General features: G+C 36.9%; 1 protein-coding gene across 1 annotated transcript in view; it reads right to left on the bottom strand.

Moving 5' to 3' along the window:
* Positions 1 to 998: 998 nt before the first annotated feature.
* Positions 999 to 15,837, bottom strand: part of LOC134527081 (WW domain-containing oxidoreductase) — a 38,010-nt gene continuing 23,171 nt past the window's right edge. The window contains exons 6-7 of the mRNA XM_063359426.1: positions 12,112 to 12,373; positions 999 to 1,356 (exon numbers count right to left, since the gene is read on the bottom strand). Coding sequence (XP_063215496.1) covers positions 1,153 to 1,356; positions 12,112 to 12,373 — 466 coding nt within the window. The 3' untranslated portion in view covers positions 999 to 1,152. The remainder of the gene's footprint in view (positions 1,357 to 12,111; positions 12,374 to 15,837) is intronic.

Below are 15,837 nucleotides of genomic sequence, written 5' to 3'. Positions count from 1 at the left end.
ATTCATATTAACCGTATTTCGTATTAAAAGTATTGAATAACATAGGAAATCATACTTTATTTTCCGGGACTGTGAAAGTACTTCGCATAAACGGGAATTTCGTACTAAGCGGATTCGTATTAATGAGGTTTGACTGTACACGTTTTACATGAAACCATTTTGGGTTTTTTACGTCAAAATTAAACGTAACAGTAAATGTTTTTATGTCACAATTTCTATGAACTTAGAAAATTTAGCCATTGCCGTGTAAAATGTTGGCACCACTTCAAAAGAATGTGAAGATAAACGGAAATATGAACTCTCAAATATTTTTGTCAGTTCAATAAATACTAACTTAGTTGAAGTGTTACTGTGGTAATATGCTGCTGATAATCATTTTAGTTAGTTAAAATTTATTTTTTCCTGTTTTGAGTGTGCTGTAGAAGGGGTCGGCCTATTTTCGAGGTCGGCCTATCTTCGGACCAATACAGTATATCATTTATTATGAGTAAGTTTTTTTTATAATTGTGATTTAAAAGAAAATTTTCGCACTAAAATCTTAGGGAACAGCAGACTTTTAGAAATCCAACATTTACTCATAGATTTTCAAGTAATGATGCTGCTTGAGGGAAAAAAAAAAGAACATTTGATATTGTGGTGTTTAGTTGTATTTAATACTTTTTCCTTAAGTCAATTGTTTGATGATTTCACTAAACCAAGTCACAAATTCATATATTAATTTATATAATACATGAAGCCAAATAACACACGTGCAAAACAGCATACTTGGAAAAACATAATTAAGTTGCTATAAATTTCTTATTTGTCTTCACAGTTTTATTTTAATCCGGGAACGGAGGGGTCTGGACCCCACAGACCTCCCCCTGGCTACGTAGCTACCTGTTGGTAAGTTATGTAGAGGGACTAGTTTCTGGTGAGTTCCTGTGAATAAATTGAGTTGACCAAAAATTATTTAAGGTGTTTAATACACAGCAATCAATGATCGTAAGTTAACACCATTTCAACCAAAGATATTTATTTAAAAAACATATATCATAAATAGGAAACACATTTCATTTGTAAATATTACAACATTACCACTGATAATGTAATAATGTGTACAAATTACAGCTGAAACCAAGACCACATGCCATGCTTCGCAGTGATGCCAGTCTACTGTTCTTCACTACTACTAGTGCTTCGCCCGATGGCAGCATGGATCATCTCGTTGCTGGTGTCCCATAGGGCGCGCGCCAGCTCCGGGTCCTGGGACGCAGTGCTTGGCTCGCACCGGCAGCAGTTGTTGAAGTACAGACCGGACACGTTGGCGAGCTCCGGGGCCGTGGCACAGTAGATTGTCGTGCTGGCAGCCTGTTGCTATTGGAGACAAACAGCACGTTTCACAGAATGGCCCTGGTACACACTTTAGGGTAAAAAACCAAATTTAGACTGATTTCTTGTGAAGAAAGAGCTCGCTATGTTAACACATTCTGCTCTGATTACTCAATATAGTGGAACCCGGCAATTACGTTTCAGCGAATAGCGTTTTCCCGTCAATTAAACAATTTTTTGCTGGTCCCGCCATTCACTCTATGTTTACAATACATTACATTCCCGCTAATCACACAGTAAAATAAAATGCCTTCACGTGATATACACAGTTGTTGTCATTAAATAAAGTACTCGTTACGTGTTGCCAACCGCAACTGTAGTAAGAATACGTATTCCATTTTGATTCTATAGATTCCTCGAACAGAGTATCATTCCGTTACGTACATGGTGTGCACTGCGTCGCAATTGCAGGGTGTCCGGCGACCTGGAAAACCTGGGAAACCTGAAAAAGTCAGGGAATTTTGGTGGTCAGGGAAAAGTCAGGGAAAATTGTGAAAGTTCTGGAAATGACCAAAACCACTAACCACTTGCTTATCCATGAAGGTTTTTCTCAAAGTTTTACAGAATACATTCTTTAGTTTTACTATTTTACAAATCAAATCATATTTAAACTAATGTTTTCCTTTACGTATCTGGACTTGCGACATACAAACGTGCTGCTTTCATGAAGTCTATAAATACCTACCGTATGTATGACATGCATACCGTATTTTGATGATAATACCGCACGCACGTTAGGAAGGGGGCAGATAATACCATAGATTGTAAACTTGTAAGCTACTGTTCATAGTTAGTCTGCCTAATATATTGCTACTGTACCATATTTTGGGTTACAACATACCATACTTTTTGCGGTTCTCGATTGTACCCGAAGGTTACCGAAGCTGGCCGAACCGACCACCAGCGCCATTACTGCAGTTTCTTCCGTTTGTTTACACGTTTCGTCAGTTCTCTCAGATTTCCAAACATAATTTTCTTTGAAAGATAAGAATATTATTTTGGAAATTTTTGTACTCTAATCATAGCCAAAATACTTAAGAATTTTAGTGTTGTGATCTTAGGAAGTTATAAAATGTAGCATATTTCTTTACACTGTAGCAATGTGCATACAATCGTACGCTTTGTTTATTGCGAATCTTTCGCTGTCTTTGTGCTAGATTTTACTGGAGCTGCGACTAGGCCTCTACATTTCGGTGAATAATGTCTAAATTCAAGAAAACATAGTTCAATCCGACATGGCTACTTGACCCAGCATTTAGTTGGTGCGCAGAAGTGCCGGACGATAAATTTAATTTTTTTTGTAAATTATGCAAGACTGTCGTTTCCCTGGTAAATATGTAGTTGGGCGGTATTTGCGAAAAAAAATGTTAAAAATCCTAAATACTTTTATTCTATGCTCTTTAACTTTCTCTTTTCATTAAAAGCGGCGGAGGTAAGAAATTCCAAATACTTTAGGAGATATCAAATTTTTAAATTTCATCATATGTAGTTGAGCGGTATTTGCGAAAAAAAAAAAATGTTAAAAATCCGAAAATACCTTTAGTAGATGCTCTTCAACTTCCTCTTTTAATTAAAAGCGGCGGAGATTTCCAAATACTTTAGGAGATATCGAATTTTTAAATTTCATCACAATTATACCAGTGCATTAATGTGGCATTCCACATTGTTTCTTGTTTACGAGTATCTATTTTTTAATTGGATAATGATGTCACGTGATTGATCGTGATAGGCCAGAATTCAAATGAACCAATACGTGATTATTTAGTTCATTTATTGTTTTAAAACGGTGTTTAATTACCGCCTCCAACTTAGGCGAGTTTTTAACGTTTCTAATTTTAAAGTTTTATTTGTTATTGTTGCGCAAGTAATAAGTAACAAAAAAAATTTACGTGAGTTGTTACTGTTCATCCTTTGTCCTGGTTTGTTAGGTCAGGTCAGTTACATTATAAATACTTTAAAACTAAAGAACCATTGAAATAATTTCATATTATTTTTAATGTACGCTTAGTTTCAAAGTATTTATAATGCAACTGACCTGACCTAATCAACCATTTTCATTAATTAGGCTTTCGCAAACACACGGCAAAATAAAAAAAATGGCGACGGTCGAATGATAAACACAGGTCTTGTATGCAAAATAAGAACGGCGATATCTCCTAAAGTATTTGGAATTTCTTATCTCCGCCGCTTTTAATGAAAAGAGGAAGTTGAAGAGCGTCTAATAAAGGTATTTTCGGATTTTTAACATTTTTTTTCTCAAATACCGCTCAACTACATATTTACCGTTTCCCTCAGTAATATGGGCGAACAAGCTCTTTCAAGCCACATGAAAGGCCAAAAACATCAACGTGCAAATAATGCAGTGAATTCTTCCAAATCAGTTGGTATTTTTTTCAAATTGGTTACTGCTGTGTCTAAAGTTACCACAAGCAAATTTGATGGACAAGTTGCTGATGGACAAGCCTCTAATGAACAACTTCATTCGTCAGGTAACGTCAAATCATCTCAAAGCTCTTTGTCACATAATAGTGATTTGCCTAGTAGATCCCAGTCCGTGAGTTCTCGAGGTGTTGAACAATATTTCAGGAAAGACCAGAAATTTTGTGGTGTTTGAATGCCATCATGCAGCATTCTTCTCTTAGGTCTGCTGCCAATAGTGTATCTTTATTCAAAATAATGTTTCCAGATAGTGAAATAGCTGCTGGAATGCAATTACAGAAAACCAAATTAGCATACACAATTGTGTCAGGCCTTGCTCCTTACTTTCAAAAGGAAATGTTAAATAAGACTGTTGACTGTCATCATATTGTTCTTGCTTTTGATGAAAGTTTAAACAAAGTTGCTCAAATGCAACAAATGGATATTTACGTCAGATTCTGGGACAAGGAAAAGGAAGCTGTTGCTACACGATATTACAACTCTGCATTTCTGGGTCTCACAACTGCAAATGATTTGTTACTTTCATTTAAGAAATCTCTGAAAGATGTCAATCTGAATTTTTCTGGAAAAATTTTCATTTCTGTCTGGAAAACCTGGAAAAGTCAAGAAATTTTTCTATCCTGGTTTGCTGGACACCCTGAATTGGCAAATCAGGTGCTTTTATTGTTGTACAGATGCACAATATGTTTGTGATTGGCTGCCCTTGTCATCTAATAAATTTGGCTGCAGAAAAGGCGGCTTCAGACCTTCCATGCAAAATGGATGAAATATTGATAGATATTTACTTTTATTTGGAAAAAAGTGTTAAGTGGAAGGACAAGTTACAAGAATTTCAGAAAATTCATGACACTGATATAAAAAAAAATTCTTAAGCATGTGTCGACACGTTGGCTGTCGGGTAAACGCATATCAAGAATGTTGGAACAGTGGGACCCACTTGTAAATTTTTTCCATTCAGAGGTAAAGGAGAAACCAAAGCAAAAATTGGGAATGCTGGATTATTATAGACTACCCAAGGTTTCTAAAGCAGTAGACTCTGATAGTACTTGTAGATCTCAGCTAAAGCGAAGTTGTAATTTTCCTGCACCTGAACCAAAAATCCAGAAAAAAACAGTCGGGAAGCTGTCAGTGGAGCTAAGCTGGAGGTAACTTGTCAAGAGAAGAGAGGTTGTTCATATTTTTAACTTCTAAGTTAAATAAGTCATTTTGCTTGTTCCTACAAAATGTTTTGTCAATTTTCGAGAAACCAAATGCTTTGCTATCTCAGAAACCTCAAATACACAAGTTGCGTTCAATTCTGCTGGAACTGTATAAAAACTGTATTATACGATTTGTGAAACCTGGTGTAGTGAAAAACAGTGTTTGTGTTTAGGAAGTGGATTATCATAATCAAAACAACCAGAAACAAGATAATGAGCTTGTTATAGGGAATTCAACTTCAAGAACTGTTGCAAATCTGAAACCAGAAGAAAAGGCTCTTTTTTTCTCTGCCGTGAGGTAATATTTTGTCAGAGCATGTGATTATACGCTACACAAGTTCAGATGATGATACAAATGCAGATTCTGCTATGGATGAACTGCAAACTGAATTTTGTGAATTTCAGCTTGAAGTACTTGGAGATAATATAATAAAAGAAGAAAGAGCTGATGTTCAGTGGAGTTTAGTAGGAAAAATATTGAGTGCTACTGGAAATGCGAAGTATCATAAACTGTCTAAAGTCATGCAATGTGTTCTAACAATTCCTCACAGCAATGCTGAATGTGAGAGAATTTTTAACCAGGTGAAGAAGACCAGAACATAATTTAGGTCATCAATGTCTAATGTAACTTTGGGCAGTATCATGGTGGTAAAATCTCGACAGAGGTTGAACTGTTATGAGCAAAAATGTGATTATGATTTTCTTAAAAGAGCCAAATCTGTGACAACTCAGAGTTTAAATAAACTGTAGTAGAGCCTAAATTCATTGAATATAGGCTACCTAAACAAACTGCTGTTTTGTTACTTTTTATAATTTAATGTACAGGTAGAACCGTCTTAAGTGGTAAGTTTATATAAAATATTGATAATGACATAGGATTTAATTAGGCATAGTAAATATCTAGAAAAAAAAAGAAGTTAATTGAAAATTTGGAAAAAAAAAACATTTAAAAATCTAGAATTAATGCATGTTAAAGGTGAGTAAATTTTAAATTTGTTTTTGTGTGGTGTATACTATGCCCTCTTCCTGTGGCCCTTCCTACCCTATATTTTGTAAATGGCAAAATCTTCCTCTTTTGAACTCTCCACAGTAGGCACGTGCAGACAATTAGTTCTTAAAAATAGCAACTAGCCCAATAAAAATATTACAATTTTTACCAGCTGTTTTATAATTTTTACTTAGAAATATGCTTAAAAGCACTAATTTACGTCTTCAAAACAAAATTTTCCCGGGGGAGAGCCTTATTGGGAGAAACAAGTATTTACTCCACTAAAAAAACCTCCCTCTTTTGGACTGGCCAAAGTTGGCAGGTATGATCTGGAAACAATTGAACACTGGAAAAACACTTTGCCAGATGTTTAAGGGTTATCACCCTAAAGACATATTTAATGCCAATGAGACCGGGTCGTTTTTTAACGTACTCCCCAACAAAACTTTATATTTCAAAGGAGAGAAGTGTCATGGGGGAAATTTGAGCAAATTAAGACTGACTGTTTTGTTTGTGAATTCTGATGCCACACAGAAGCTGACACAGAAGCTGACTCCCATAGTTGTTGGGAAATCTTTAAAACCTAGGTGTTTTAAAGGCATCAAAACTTTCGCAACAAAATATTTTGCCAACAAAAAGGCATGGGTGACAAGCCCTTTTCAGTTCCCAGTTCCATGCATTAGATGCCAGGATGGGGATGCAAAACCGCAAAATTCTTTTGCTAGTAATTCTAGGTGACTCTGCATATGGTTCAAAAGAATGGTTAATTCCATCTATTCATCGCAACCCTGATGATCTCACAGAGAGAAGGTTCAACACAGCAGACAAGAGAACTCGGCATATGATTAGGTGTAGCATTGGAATCATGAAGGAGAAGTTTCTAGTGCTGAATCACATGAGAATTGATCCTGAACATGCAGGCAAAATAGTATTAGCATGCACAGTTCAGGGTGTCTACTGACCCTGGAAAACCTGGAAAACCTGGAAAAATCAGGGAATATTGTAATCAGGGAATAATCAGGGAAAAATTAGGGAATTTTTAAAAAATCAGGGAATTTTTGTTTGGTAGGTTGTAGTTGGCAATATGTTTTTTGTTTATTGATCAACTCGCATTGACGTAGCATCAAGTGTATATCCCCTCCCATTTTTGTATTTGAATGGCAAATAACGAACAGTTCCCACGTCCATTTTATTTTGTTTACTATCGGATTCGGAAGTGGCATCAAATCACGTGATACAAATTGGTTGAAGCTGGTCTGTTATCCTGCTAACGTGACGTGCTGCGGCCCGCGCTCGGATAAGACCAAGTTGTTTCAGCTTACTTAACATCCGTGTTCTTGGGGCATACCACATCTCAGTGTTTACTGCAAGCATTTTTGGGAGCTCTCTCTGTTGACATTCAAAATATTCTGCAGGTATCTGTGGATGGCCCCAACGTAAACTGTGCATTTTTGTTAGCTTTGAAAATACATATCACAGACACTTTTGGTGAATATTCGCCATCATTGTTAGAAATTGGTAGCTGTAGGCTTCATACGGTCCATGGTGCTTTCAAAACTGGAATTTCTGCTACACAATGGGACGTTGTTAGTTTTTTGAGGCACAGTTACTATTTGTTTAAGCATGTACCTGCAAGGAGGGCAGATTACATTAGAATAACTGGATCAGAGCTTTTTCCCAAGAAATTTTGTGCAATAAGATGGTTAGAAAATACTGCAGTTGCTGAGCATGCCATGAAAACCTTACCCCACATAAAGAAATTTGTTAGTGAAGTTTCTATTTCATCTGTCTCTTTCAATGTAGTGAAAAGTTCTCTTGAAGATAATCTTCTAGAAGTAAAATTGACATTCTTCCACTCTTTGGCCTCAGAGTTGGAATTTTTTCTCACAATGTTCCAAAGTGAAGCACCCATGGCACCTTTTCTCTATGATTCACTGGTAGACATTTTATTAGCTTTGGCAGGAACGTTTGTGAAACCAGAGGTACTGAAGAGCTTTAGGGAGAAACGCAATGTATCTCGATTGGATGTAGATAACCAGGAAAATCTATTGACTGCTAACAATATCAAGTTGGGTTATGCAGTACGCCATGCCATCAAGAAAGAGAAAGTACTAGAAAAGTCTGTCCTGTTACTGAAAAATGATGTTAGGACTTGCCTAAAGTTTATGGTAAAAAAACTTCAAGACAAAAGTCCCCTGAAATACAAACTTACCAAGGGAATTTCCTGCTTATGTCCATCTGTGGCTTTAAATTCGGGTTTGAGGAAACAGCGTGTGAAGTATAGTTTAGAATGTTGTCTTCGAAACAGGTGGCTATCAGGACAAGAAGCTGATAACATTGAGTGATCATATCATTTGGTATGTTCCTCGCAAGATTCTGAAGCACTGTTCTCATCTTTTTCTTGAAAAGACGGGCGCCTTGATCATTTGTGGATGCTCATTCTTAAGGCACATGCAGTAGCTGCCAAAACAGGCCTTCTAAAGTTTGTGAGTATGATGTTGATACTTTTCCATGGAAATGCATCATTGGAAAGAGGATTTTCTGTGAATTCTAATCTGCTGACTGAAAACTTGCAGGAAGAAACACTGATTGCACAAAGACTAGTGTACGACTTTGTTCAACGTTCTGGAGGTGTAGAGCATGTTGATATCACCAAGTCCATGTTACAGTATGTAAGAAATGCTAGTTGTAGGCATAAGAAAGCCCTGCAAACAGAACAAAAGAAAAGGAAGCTACAGACAAGAAGAAGGCAGAACAAAGTATAGTTGAAGAGGAGATCACGGCATTGCAGTTGAAGAATGCTCGATTGTTGGATTTGGCTCGTTCTGAAGCAAGTTCAATAGATGCAAAAGTTGGGTCACTGCGAAATTGATGGGAGCTTCCTTTTACTAATGTTTTTGCAAAAGTAAGTGTGTGAAATATTTGTAGCAGCATGTTTTATTTGCCATCAATTAAGTCACTTTGGCCACGTCTGGAAGAAGGTAATTTTTTTTACTAATATACGTGAGTTGAAATACTTTGAAACCAGTCAATGTACTGTTATGCAGTTTTTTCAGTTTCGTGGAATGTCGTAATTGTGTTAAAGAAAACCTGGAAAAATTCAGTTCTAGACCTGGAAAAATCAGGGAATTTCATTTACTAGATCTGGTAGACACCCTGACAGTTCTTCATAATGTTGCATGCATAGTGGGTAGAGTCAATAGAGTGGTCGAACAGCAGCTGGAGGAAGTAGTAAATGAAGATGACAATGCTCCAGAATGAGATACCAGCTGGTGCAATGAATAGACTGAATGTTGTACTTCAGTACTTCCAGCAATAAACAAATAAAAGTTTGAAAGTGTTTTTTTACAACTAAAAATTGCAGATTTTATTTTCTGTGTAGTTTATGGCGAAATAAGTATTTTGCAAACAGCTAAATTGTAGGTCTACTAAAAAATGTCAGCTCATCAACATAAAAGTATGCAGGATGCCCCTAAAAATAAAGTTACATACACCTTTAATCGTAGAATATCATTTTTGCATTCTTCATCGCACAAGCAAACTTAAAAGCTAACAATTGATAATCTAGAGGTGGGTGTAAAGTTTTTTTTTAAGTACAACAGTTAAAAAACAAATTGCTAAGCCTCTATTCACATAATGTTGTTATTTTACACTCCGAGGCATATTATGTACTTAATTCACCATTTGTATCAAACCTTTACTGTAAAATAATAAATGTGCTTATATCTTTTCTAAAGTAGGCCTATACGTAATTATGTTTGTTTCTATGTTATATTGATAAACCAGTGAATTAACATTAAACTCAAATAAAATTAATATGCAAACTTATTTTGGAAATTTTAGATTTATTAATGAAAACATTTCAAAAATAATAAAAAGAAAGTATCATAAATTAACTGACAGAATGATTTTTACATGTTTCTTCAACAATATTTACGTTTATTTTCATTATAATTTCGCAAAACTTCAATTATTTCTCCTTTCCATCTTCCGATACTGGTTGATAAATGCACTGAAACAAGTTACCATCATTGTCCACATTAAAAACATAATTCCCACAGTTTAACTGTCGGGGTGTTTCCCCCTCACCTGAAACAGCTGTGGCTTCACTAATGTCAACAGACTGGAGTAATGTCCTGTAAGAGTTCAGTGCCACTTACATTTTGATTTTTTTCTCCATTATCATTTTTTACTTCCAGTTGTTCTGCCACACTCTGTGTGATGGCTGAGGCAGACAACCCAAGTTCCCTTTCAAGTTTCAAAGCCTGCAACTTCCGTAAATGAATTTCTACTTTTAATAACTCGACTGTCAACATTTCTTTCTCAGAAAGTGTTGGCATTAATGAAACTATACCACCTCTGCTCTGATGGTACTTTTGTTTGTTGATCCAGCCACTACACTTCTTCCCAAGATGAATGTTTGAGTATTTATACACCAGAATGGCTTGGTTGATCTTCATTTTCACTTCTATCTTTGTGGAAACTCATGTTGGTATAATTTACTAGGCCTATTGGCATATTTAGCTCATCTTGAACAAGTGAATGTGGCATTGCAGATGCCTCATCACCACCACCACCTTCTGGAAGCCCAAGTCCATCTACAATGGGGCTGTCTTTTCCGATGATCTCAAGAATATTCAGATCAACTGCATCTAGCACATTCCCTCTTCCTCTAGCAGAACCTGTGGTGTGTGAATTGTCCTTCTTACTCTGCAAACAAAAAATATAAAAAATAATAATCAATTAAATCACTGGACCAAGACATTTCTTAGCAATATAAAAATGGCTACGCACCAGAGTTCATGACTTCCATACTCCAAACTTCTTATCTCTCATGAATTCCCAGTCTCTGTTGTCACTCACCATCCCAACAGTCTTAGCACGGCTTAGTACTCTTTGCCATGATTTTATTTTCATCTGTTGTGTTATAAGTGGATCCAACTTCGCAAATAAAATGTACATTTATTCACTTATTACATCAAGAACTGCATGGCAGCGGTTTCTTGTTTCTTTAGAGAAAGCATTTTAACTTTATTTGCCATAACCTAAACACACAAATACAACAACAAATAAAACCCTTACGTAACCTAACTTTATATACTTAATTTTTCAAAATGTCAATTTGAACAGAACAAATTGAAAAGTCTTACAAAAATTTCAAAAAACAAACCACCTTTTTCTTATTTCTGTGAAACTGAAAAGTGAATAGTGAAGAGCTTTTCAAAAAATTTGCAATGGTGCCAACTTTTCACTTTGCACTCTTCACTTTTCAAGTATTTACTTTTACTTTTCACAACTCCTATTTCATAAAACAGTAAATTACCTGAAAAGTGTAAAGTATGGAGTAAAAAGCTGAAAAGTACAATCAAAAAACGGGCCCCTGGTGTCACTATTGAGGAGTTTGTCAATGTTAATGAAGCTGTGGTCACTTCAGAAGTGCAAACACTGGATGACATTATTGACCAGCATTTGCAGGACAAAGAAGATGTGGAAGAGGAGGAGGAGGATGACGAGGACGAGCCAGTACCAGCGTGCAGCCACAGTGAGGCACTACAAGCTTTGGACACTGTGAGAAGCTATTTAGCCATTGTTTCTGGAAGTGATGAGGTGTTTCATCCTTGAATAAAGTGAAAACTCACCTTGAGGGTATCAGGATAAAGTCAAAATGTCAAAATAAAATATCTGACTTTTTTAGGGGACAGTGATTAATGTTTCTGTTTTAGTTTTTTAGTATACTACTACATATATGAAGATTACATGAATGAATTATTACATATTTTCAACCTAGGAGTTATTACAGAATATGAGATGAGAGTAGGGTATTGACAGAATGAATGGGTGGACAAAACTACCTTTTGGCCCTTGGTGAATTCTTAAATGCTTTTCGTAAACAGACCCCACTCGGATATCTTGAGTAGTTTTGAAATCCCATTGTTTTTCCTGAAGCTCTGTGCACCGTATGTATGCCCGGGTAGGCAGGGACCCTTAAGGTGCTAAAAATTTTAACTATCTGTTTTACTAAGAAGTATTACATACATCACCCAAAACTCTTTGCTCTCCGCCCTCCTCGCCACTGACACACACACACACACACTTGTGCAGTCGATAGCTCACCAGAGACTTGGTGAAAGGCCTGACGAAGGCAAACAGTAGTCGATATAGCCACCAGTGGCGGCTGAGGTCTGAGCTGACCATGTTCCCGGGATGCAATGCGTTGACGCACACGCCTCTGGCCTCCCACCGCCTGGCCAGCTCCGTCGCAAACACCACGTTGCAGAGCTTGGAGTTGTTGTACGCCATCATGTCCCAGTACTTCTGCACAGTTGCAGGAGACAACACCTCCTTGGTCAGTTTGGAGGCAGACAAGTTGGCAAACCTGCGGTTGAGAAATTCAACCACCATCCTGTATATTTCATAACAATATGTGCTTGGAAAATATCATAGTAGAAACAAACTTGTTCTTTAAGGAATTCTTTAATCAAATAGAAGATAAATAGTAAAGCTGGGTGAAATAGAGAATTTTGGCTTAGAAAACATTTCAGGTGGAAAAATAAATACCAGCAGTGTACAGGGGACGGGATCAAGAATTATTTGAGGTGACATAATTCAAAATTTTCTTAACTATTACAAAGGATTAATTTGGTCATTTTTATTTTAAATGCTCAAATCCGATTATTAATTGATAGATGCAAGTAATTTTCATGAACCAAAAAATTTCAGTGAAATAAGGCATAATACATTTAATTGTATGATAACCATGAAATTAAAACACAAGGAGATTTTGCAAGATAGTGATGAAATTAGCTCATATTTCCACTTTTAATTCTTAGTTATTTAAACTTTTTAGTTACAATAAAGCCCTCTTAAGAAAATCTCACAAGAAAATTTCCTGATTTAATAAGTTTAAAAAACAGCATCTGACCTATTAATGCTGAAATCACAATACCGCAACGGTGGTGACGTGAAGATTTCTAACACAATACCGCAACAGCATTGATGCAAAGATTTCTAACCAATCACGTTCAATACATCTATGATGTCAGTGTGAACAAAATGGCGGATGCGAGATAATTCCCGATTAGAAATATTTTCTATTTCTATTGCATCGCGGGTGCAGCTTTACTGAAATGTGTGTAATGTTTTAGTTTTCAAAAGATGTTTAAACTGGTAAATTGAGAGTTATATTATTATTATTATTATTAGTATTATTATTCTCATATTTAAAGATTGCTAAATTTATTGGTGAAATTTATGAAATATGTTTACACAGTGATTTATACAATTAAATACTAAATTTTAACTAATTAATTACTCTCTCTAACAGTGGCGTCTCGTCAGGGCAAGCAAGGCAAGCAGTGCTTGCCCAGGCAGTTTCCAGACAATGTATTTTTTAAATAAATATTTTATTCAGAATAGTATTTTACTTTGGCTCGTGCAGTTAGGTGTATGTATTTTTTACATTATCTTCTTGGGGCCCAATACTGTGTGCTGTGCGCTATAAGAAAATAACTCGTTGACACACAAAACATGCTGTTTAAGAAGCGTTGCTAGGTTTAGAAGCGCTGGTAGGACCGCTTTCAGCAGGAAGGCTGCCGCAGTAGTTTCCTTTCGGAAGGGGGGTGGCATGGTACAAAGGTTCGAGGAGGGGATTGGCTGTAAAAACACGTAGTAGAAGCTACGAAGGTAGCGCTTTCTTGCCGAACTGAAGCGAACATGGCCGAAGCAGACGGTGGAATTCTTCCGCCGACTGCTTCGGCTATGTCCGCTAGAGTTCGGCAGGGCAGGTGGCGAGGTCGCGTTTCAGTCGGCGGTCGTCTCTTGGGGCGCGCGCATCTCTCTCGCGGGCTGTTGGCTGGCAGTGCGTGGGGGATTTGTGTGCGTACGGGAGGCGGCCTAGCAGTGCCAACTGCTACCGACCGCGTCCCGCGGGTGGCGGATACGGGATCCCAGCTTATTTTGTGTTGGTACAAAAAATACCAACAATTAATTTTTACTATTCTAGTACTTTTTTATGATCTTCTTCTCTTTATTTTAAGTACTTACTTTGCCATGTGTTGTCTGTTTATATATTTTTTACCAGATATCGATGATACTACACTCCTACTTAGTATATAAATAATGTAGAGTAGGTATTTTATCATCAGAATAATGTATGCCAAACATTATTATTTTTCAAAAATAGTTTATAATTTAAAAAAAATGTCAATTTTGCTACCTGTGGAATAGTCAATGTTCAGTTAAGAAAACTACTTAAATAGCACCCTTTTGTACCTTGAAAACCATATTTTCCCGGGGGAGGGCCCCCGGACACCCCCCCCCCCCCCCTCCGCCGTGTTTTGGGGTGAACGGAGTTGTTGCTTTCCCTCATGTAAACCTCACGCCTCGCCACTGCTCTCTAACATAAAAAAAAAGCATTAATGGTTGTCATATGTTTGGTGCATAAGGAACTGCCACAAACATTTAATATACAATCGTTTAGTTTTGGTAGCTTTGGGGGTAAAAACCGTATATTACCAATAATGCGATATTTTGCTGTCGCATCGTCATCTTTGCATTGTGCTATTATGCTATTGTGATGCCTTTACTCAATTTTTCATGTTAAGATTAATTTTTAAGACCTTGAGAAACTTCTTAACAAGGATTAACTGTACCTTCACTGGCCATGTACCCATTTGGCAGTACAGTAAGTCCTCTATTTACGTCGTACCGATTTACGTCGTTTCGGATTAACGTCGCTAATGTTTGAGTACTCATGTTTCAATTTAAGTTGTCGCTGATTCACAATAACGTCGTTTACAATGACCGTAAATCTTTATTTTAACCAAAACACCGTATATAATTCGTTTATAATTCTTTATTTCCTTCGGTAGTTAATTTATGCTATGTAGCGTAAGCTACACGTTCACCGCCTTATCTTATCATACATCATGAGGGACGCTTCCTGCTCTCCGCTGCTCTCAGCGCGGTGATGCAATACTACCAGCCCGCCCGCTCGGCCACACACGTATCTCGCACGTAGAAGTGTTATCTACTTCCCGCAACGACACAGCATTTTCTCCTACCCCTTTTCGTCCAACTCCTTACGTGTGTCAAGTTGGCGACCACACATTGGAATTTCAAGGTCAAAATTTGTCACGAATTAGTGCTCAATTTATGTTAATTTGTGCTGTAGAAATCAGAATTTGTGCTGCATTACGTAAAAAGTTATAGCATTTATTAAGGTGGTCGCCAACTTGACGTCAAGTTGGCGACCACCCAAGGAAAATATCAATTTTTTGGAATGAATTTTATGTCACGAATTAGTGCTCAATTTGTGCTGCCAGAAGCCCAAAATTCGAGCTTATCGCAACGTAAACTAAAAAGTTATAGCCCTTGATATGTTTGAAGCGAATTGACAGCTGGTGACCACACATTGGAATTTCAAGGTCAAAATTTGTCACAAATTAGTGCTCAATTTGTGCTAATTTGTGCCGTCGAAATCAGAGTTTATGCTGCATTACGTAAAAAGTTATAGCATACATTAAGGTGGTCGCCAACTTGACGTCAAGTTGGCGACCACCCAAAGAAAATATCAATTTTTTGGAATCGTGATTAAATGTGTTTGTAGTAGGCCTACAGTATCAGCTCACTGCAATTTATGATTTTTTCTTCATAAAATGTCTTCCAAACGACTATATATCTGTTTTTATATTTCAATCAATAAAGGTAATAAAGCAGCTGGTTAAATAACCATTCTATAAAGCTGAGAAGTACTAGTTGGACTTGTTTCCCACGCTGTCGGTTGTCATTTGCTGATAAAATTGCCCGTTGTCACGTCTGTATGCCAGAGCTTCCGGCCGA

Source organism: Bacillus rossius, chromosome 1 (assembly GCF_032445375.1).
Source record: "Bacillus rossius redtenbacheri isolate Brsri chromosome 1, Brsri_v3, whole genome shotgun sequence".
In the NCBI taxonomy this organism is placed as follows: Eukaryota; Metazoa; Arthropoda; class Insecta; order Phasmatodea; family Bacillidae; genus Bacillus; species Bacillus rossius.
Note: the sequence above shows the minus strand (reverse complement) of the source record. Positions and strands in the feature narration are given on the sequence as shown.